The following is a 7,500-nucleotide window of genomic DNA, read 5'->3' as shown; positions in this document are numbered from 1 at the left end:
TGTTATGAGGAACGTCACAAATCTCTCTGAAAAAAATTTATTTATTTATTTATTTATTTTATTTTATTTTATTTATTTATTATTTTTTTTCCGAGGGTCTCCAAGGATTTTCATCACCTACGCACTTCTCCATCACCTACGCAGTGTTAGATCCACTACAGTGAATACTTTTATTTTTATAGACGTTCTCTGTCACCATTTAGAGCGCTGTAAATATTGTATCCTATGCGCAAGAGAAACGAGATGATAAGAGTTTAATTTCCTCTTTTTCTAGACTACATAACTACGAGTATTTAAGAGATTTTAATTGAAATAAGTGTCTAAAAAGTTATAAGTGAGTATAGGAAAAACTGCTTTACAAATGAAAATACTAGCGATGCAGTACTTTTATTATTATTATTATTATTATTATTATTATTATTATTATTATTATTATTATTATTATTATGAAAATCCATGTGCGAGGATGAGGGGGAAATCATAAAACTGATAGAGGGGCAAGAAGGGACCTCCCAGTGCACGAACATGGATCTGAAAAAAAAAAAAGAAAAAGAAAAAGCAAAGAAAAAGAAAAGAGATAAAAACTTAGTAAGTCAGCAGGGAGGCGTTAACTTTTGTTTTAAGGTTATCTACGAGTATGGCACCTTCAGAAATAATTCCATCAGTAAGTAGATTCCACACTTTAGTCAAATTATATCGTAAAGAGAGAGAGAGAGAGAGAGAGAGAGAGAGAGAGAGAGAGAGAGAGAGAAAGCTAAATATTAAACGAATTACTGAAACTAGTTAGTCTAAAAAAGAAAGAAAAAAGAAAAAAGAACTAGAAGAAAAAGAAAAGTAGAAAAATATACCTTTTAGTTTTTACAATTTAATTTTTGCACGTCAGAATCGTTCAGGATAACCAAATAAAGTAAAAATTGATTATACTCCTACGGCCATTAGCAATCAGAAGCGTAATGCTCTTGTCGTACCATACATGGAAAATATTACACGATTTACTGTTTTCATCAGCAAAGTTCATTACTCTTCAGTTGAAAAAAAAAAAAATATATATATATATAGTAATCAAAATATAGATGAAATTAATCAAGTGTTACGTATTTCCAAAGGTGGATAAATATTTTTTTTAATCCTCAGATATGTAAACATGCAGTCAATTTTTATCTTCGTTTTCGTTTTCATCAGACTCATTTTCTTTGAAGGGAAACTAAAGTGATCTCATTTCAAGACCGGAGCATTCTGTTGTTGGCATGAGAGAGAGAGAGAGAGAGAGAGAGAGAGAGAGAGAGAGAGAGAGAGAGAGAGAGAGAGAGAGAGAGAGAGAGAGAGAGAGAGAGAATGCAAGCAGTATGATGATTGAACTGTATCACTCCTCCTCCTCCTCCTCCTCCTCCTCCTCCTCCTCCTATACATACATCTATTTATATCACTACTTATGCCTTTCCAAACTTTGTTGTGTGTGTCAAGAGTGGTGTGTGGGGGGAGGAGGAGGATGGGGAGTTGCCAGTTGAACAATAATAATGGACATGCCCGCCGTGGCTCGTTTATAGTGCAATAAATTGGCTTGTAGACGTTTAACGAGAGAGAGAGAGAGAGAGAGAGAGAGAGAGAGAGAGAGAGAGAGAGAGAGAGAGAGAGAGAGAGAGAGAATGTACGTATTACTCTCACAGTGAAGTCAAGGAACCGTAACTTCTTTGTGTGTGTGTGTGTGTGTGTGTGTGTGTGTGTGTGTGTGTGTGTGTGTGTGTGTGTGTGTGTGTGTGTGTGTGTGTGTGTGTGTGTGTGAGAGAGAGAGAGAGAGAGAGAGAGAGAGAGAGAGAGAGAGAGAGAGAGAGAGAGAGAGAGAGAGAGAGAACATTTATTACAGTAAACTCAAGGAACTATAACTTCTTTGTGTGTGTGTGTGTGAGAGAGAGAGAGAGAGAGAGAGAGAGAGAGAGAGAGAGAGAGAGAGAGAGAGAGAGAGAGAGAGAGAGATACTGTAACCAAGAGAAACTCCAAGCAAACACACATTACACGCAGAACGAAAAAAAAAAAAAAACATTCCCGACAATTTTTTTGACTCTAGAAAACTTTTAAAACTGACCTTCCAAGCGTTAAGTAATTACTGAGACCTTCTAATTGACTGGAAGTGACTTGAGACTGACTTGTGAGACTGAAGGACCCATTGCTAGTAGAAAGCTTGTAGTATGTTGAAATAATAACCAGAAATAGAAATAGCTAACAATTATATAAGGTGTAGTGGCTACCTAAATTTTTGTTTATTTTGTATCTCTCCTTTACATCTTAGTCTTCCCCTGATGTATAGCTTAGAATGCCAGGCTTATTGTTTTGTGTTGTACCTTTAATCTCTAGTTTACCGTTTTCTTTCAGTTAATGTCAGTGTGAATACCGTAAAATTTAATGTAATCTTGTTTTTTTTTTTTCACTTCTTGGTTAGCGTTTACACTTTGATATGTTTCCTAGTATGCCTTTGCAAACTTTCCTTTTCCCTTCTATTCTCATTTTTCTTTCACTTACTGAGAAAAGATTAATCAAGTGAAATTTAATGCAATCCTCTGAAGCTTGGTTTGATTAACGTCAAGATGGCAAATTTAACAAGTCCATTTAAATCCTTTTCATTTTTTTTTTATCTTTCCTTCCTCCTCCCCGTACCACCATTTTCCTTTCTTTTAATAACAGGGAAAGCTAATTCAATAATATGCTATGTAATGTAACTAGTATATCCTTATTTCAAATCCTCTTTTATCTATCCTTCCTGCTCCACACACCACTAATTTTCTTTCTTTCATTTACTGGGAAAACTAATTCAATAATATCTAATCTAATTTAACTAATATATTTTTTATTCCAAACCTTCTTTTTATCTCTTCTTCCTCCCCACAATACCATCTTTCTTTTATTAATATGGAAAACTAATTCTGCAAAATCAAATCTTATATATTCCTGATGTATTACTGACTAGCGTTAGGAGGGCAAACTTAACTCTTCATTTATCTAGTATTCCGTCACAGACCATCATTTCCTTCCCTTCCCTCCCCCCACCGCCGCCGTTTTCTCCCAGTTATTGACACAGAAAATGAATCCAGTGAAACCCAATGAAAATCTTGTTTGTTCCCGCCAGAAATCAATGCTCCTGTTGACTTAGGTTGATGTCTGCTGGATGAATTATTGATAGACAGAAGTCCTAAGCTGTGTAATCTGCTACTACTTATTGCAGATGACTACGTAAATCCTACCTGTTTCTCTGAGTGTTTCAACCTAAAGCCCACCAGTCCTATGTATCTGACTGTCTAAAGCTCACTTCTGTACGTCTGACTATCTAAAGCTCACCACGCTTGTCTATCTGACTGTCTAAAGCCCACCTCTGCTTTCTGTGACTGTCTAAAGCTCTTTTCTGTATGACTGTCTAACCCGACCATTCCTGTCTGTCTGTCTAAAGCCCACCATTCCTGTCTATGAATCTGTCTAAAGCTAACCACTCCTGTCTGTCTGACTGTCTAAAGGCCACCTCTGCTGTCTGTCTGACTGTCTAAAACCCACCATTCCTGTCTGTCTGACTGTCTAAAGTCCACCATTCCTGTCTATCAATCTGTCTAAAGTAAACCACTCCTGTCTGTCTGACTGTCTATAGCCCACCATTCCTGTCTGTCTGACTGTCTAAAGCCCACCATTCCTGTCTGTCTGACTGTCTAAAGCCCACCATTCCTGTCTGTCTGACTGTCTAAAGCCCACCATTCCTGTCTGTCTGATTATCTAAAGCCCATCTCTCCTGTCCACCTGACTCTAAATCCTACCACTCCTGTCTATCAATCTGTCTATTAATTCGGTTCAGGAATGCACAGGAAAACTATTGATAGGGTGTGTCTTAGTCTAGTGATATATAAATACAGTTAGGGTGTGACTTATAGAGTGACTTACGTGCAGGAAGATTTACAGGTTGATTTTAACTTACACGGTGACTCACAGGATGACTTGCGGTATAAGGAGTTACTTACAGGAATGATAATAGAGAAACTTTCAAAATGACTTAAAGGATTAGCAGACTTGTGACTTACGGAATGACTTACAGATGATTAACCGAGTGACTTACGACTAAGAATGGCTGAGGGACTTATGAGTTGACTTAGACGAGTGAAATAGAATGACAGGTGATTTGGTGTAGGGTGATCTTAGGGGTATGACTTACAGGTGACTTACAGGTGACTCATACTGTCCTCCCGCCACAGGTGACCTAAGATGGGGTCACTCCCTCCCGCCCGACACGCCTGACCTGAGCTGACCCGAGGCATGGGGTCAAAGTTGGCTTGTGAGTACCAATGGCAGCTGTGTGTGTGTGTGTGTGTGTGTGTGTGTGTGTGTGTGTGTGTGTGTGTGTATTAGTTCGTTCGTGTGTTTTATGTATGCGTCCAAGTGTGTGTGTGTGTGTGTGTGTGTGTGTGTGTGTGTGTGTGTGTGTGTGTGTCAATTCGTTCGTGTGTGTTTTATGTATGCGTGCAAGTGTGTGTGTGTGTGTGTGTGTGTGTGTGTGTGTGTGTGTGTGTGTGTGTGTGTGTGTGTGTGTGTGTGTGTGTGTGTGTGTGTGTGTGTGTGTGTGATCAAAGCATCTGTCCATCTACCTTTCTGTGTATCCGTGTGTGTGTGTGTGTGTGTGTGTGTGTGTGTGTGTGTGTGTGTGTGTGTGTGTGTGTGTGTGTGTGTGTGTGTGTGTGTGTGTGTCTGAAATTCGTTTTCCATTTCTGCTTCCACCTCAGATCTGTTCGCTTTTTGTTTCTTTTATATATTTTTTTTTTCAGTTTTCTCTTTCTCTGTTCCCGTTTTTCATTTCCTTATTTTTTTCTCTTTTTCCTTTATCCCCCTTTTCATCAGTGCTATACGTATATCTGCTTCATCTCTCTCTCTCTCTCTCTCTCTCTCTCTCTCTCTCTCTCTCTCTCTCTCTCTCTCTCTCTCTCTCTCTCTCTCTCTCTCTCTCTCTCTCTCTCTCTCTCTCTCTCTCTCTCTCTCTCTCTCTCTCTCGTTTTATCTTCATTAACGTACGTCATTCACTGCTAATGGCATGTTAAGTGTAAAAAGAGGGAGGAGGAGGAGGAGGAGGAGGAGGAGGAGGAGGAGGAGGAGGAGGAGGAGGAGGAGGAGGAGGAAGGAAGAGGAGGAAGAGGAAGAGAGGGAGGAGTAGGAGGAAAATCATTTCTTTTTTTCTGATCAGATTTTGGGAGGATGCCATTGTATGTAATCATAACTAAGTTTACATTGGTCTCCTCACTTATTATTATTATTATTATTATTATTATTATTATTAATAGTAGTATTAGTAGTAGTAGTAGTAGTATGGTCATCATCATTATCATTATCATCATCATCATCATCATCATCATCATTATCATCATCATCATCATCATCATCATCATCATCATCATCATCATCACTTCTATTATTATGACATCTCCTCCTCGTCCTCCTCCTCCTCCTCCTCCTCCTCCTCCTCCTCCTCCTCCTCCTCCTCCTCCTCCTCCTCCTCCTCCTCCTCCTCCTCCTCCTCCTATACAAATTACTACTACTACTACTACTACTACTACTACTACTACTACCACCACCACACTACTACACCACCACACTACTACACCACCACCACCACCACCACCACCACCACCTTATCCCTCCCATATGCATAATAACCTTATTATATATTCTGTCTTTAGACGTGAGGCTGTCCCCTTTAAGTACGTACTATTCTTCACTCTGCTCTGCTGTCATACGAGGAGGAGGAGGAGGAGGAGGAGGATGTGAAGGAGAAGAAGGAGGAAATGGAGGAAGAAAAGAACTAAAAACTTTAAAGAACAGTGAGAACATTTACTTGAAAGGAAAGATGATGATAATATGGAAGACGAGAAGGAATAACACAAAGAAAATGAAGAAGAAAATCGAAAATAAATTATGATGACGATGAGGACGACTTTCATATTAACATTGATGATGATGATGATGATGATAATGACGTTTAAAGAAATAAATAAATAAAAAAAGGAACAGAACATAGTGGGAAGATAAAGGGGAAAAAAAAAAACACAAAACGAAGAAAAGAAAAAATGGGAAACAGGAAGTTAATTAGAAGGAAGAGAAAGAGGATTTGTAATAAGATGAAAAGAGGAGCAGGAAGAGGAGGAGGAGGAGGAGTGAAAATACAAGAACACAACAGAAAATAAGGATCATGATGAAATGAAGGAGAAGGAAGAGAAGGGGGAGGAAGAGGAGGAGGAGGAGGAGCGATGATGATGATGAAATGGAGAAAAAGTAAGAGGAGGAGTAGAAGGAAGAGAAGGAGAGAAAAATGCAAGAAAACAACAGAAAATAAGAACGAAAATGAAATAGAAGAGGAAAAGGTGGAGGAAGAGGAGGAGGAGGAGGAAGAATGTAGTAATGCCGATGAAGAACGATGACGCTTCAAAGAGAAAATAAAGTAAAGGATGAAAAATGAGGCGATAAAGAAGAAGCAGGAGGAGGAGCAGGAGGAATACAAAGGAATACAAAGGAAAGCCAAACAGCAACAAACCTTTTGGTCCTTGCAAGGCTGTTTGGTAACTACTTCTAACTAGCTACAGTGAAGAGAGACAGGACAGCATAGCAGAAGGCTCCTCCCCACCCACCACTCCCTCCAGCTTGCGCTGGCATGGAAATAGTTGGGAAAAGTACCATGCAGTATGGAAAAACTGACATGGAAATTTTCATAGGAAAGGATGAAAGGAAGTTCTACTATTCACCCTACGGTGAACTCTATACGCCTATCTGAAAGTTAATACAAGTTATATTAAAACTGTTGAATAAGAGTTTAAATAGTGAATTTAGTAATTATTCGGACAAGAAGAGAGCTTGTTGGGGATTTGCTTTTAAATATTTGTCTATTTTATTTTTGAATGATTCAATAGTACTGCTGTTTACAATTTCGGCAGGAAGTTTATTCCATATATTTACTATACGATTAAAGAAGAAATGTTTGGCCTCGTGGGATTTAAAACGTTTGGGTATAATCTTGAATCCATTATTTCTTGTTAGGTTAGAATGATCAATGGTAAAATAATTATGTGCATCAATGTTACTATATCCTTTGAAAATTTTGAACACTTCAATTAGGTCTCCTCTTATCCTGCGCTTTGTTAAACTAAATAGGTTTAGTTCTTCCAGTCGTTCCTCATACGGCTTATTGCGCAATCTTGGAATCATCTTTGTGACTCTGCGCTGTATCTTTTCTAGTTTTTCAATGTCTTTTTTGTAGTATGGTGACCAGAACTGTACACAGTATTCTAGATGAGGGCGCACCAGTGAGTTATATAAGGCAAGTATAACCTTTTCTGATTTAAATTCAAAGGTTCTTCCAATGAACCCTACTAATTTATTTGCCGTCTTTACTGTTTCTGTGCAGTGTTGACTCGGCTTTAGGTCGTTTGACACAACGACACCAGGAGGAGGAGGAGGAGGAGGAGGAGGAAGCAATGAGAGCTGAGT

General features: G+C 38.7%; 1 protein-coding gene across 19 annotated transcripts in view; it reads left to right on the top strand.

The window, feature by feature from the left end:
• The window catches only part of LOC135089237 (cGMP-dependent 3',5'-cyclic phosphodiesterase-like), a 171,153-nt gene that overhangs the window by 75,015 nt on the left and 88,638 nt on the right, over positions 1-7,500 (top strand). For 10 of the 19 annotated variants that reach the window (XM_063984635.1, XM_063984634.1, XM_063984633.1 and 7 more), the window contains one exon: positions 4,227-4,306. The exons of the other annotated variants lie outside the window; for them this stretch is intronic. In XM_063984635.1, the coding sequence (XP_063840705.1) occupies positions 4,288-4,306 (19 nt within the window). In that variant the 5' untranslated portion in view covers positions 4,227-4,287. The remainder of the gene's footprint in view (positions 1-4,226; positions 4,307-7,500) is intronic. 19 annotated transcript variants of the gene reach the window in all.

Source organism: Scylla paramamosain, chromosome 32 (assembly GCF_035594125.1).
Source record: "Scylla paramamosain isolate STU-SP2022 chromosome 32, ASM3559412v1, whole genome shotgun sequence".
Classification (NCBI taxonomy): Eukaryota; Metazoa; Arthropoda; class Malacostraca; order Decapoda; family Portunidae; genus Scylla; species Scylla paramamosain.
This window is presented reverse-complemented; position numbering and strand designations above follow the sequence as displayed.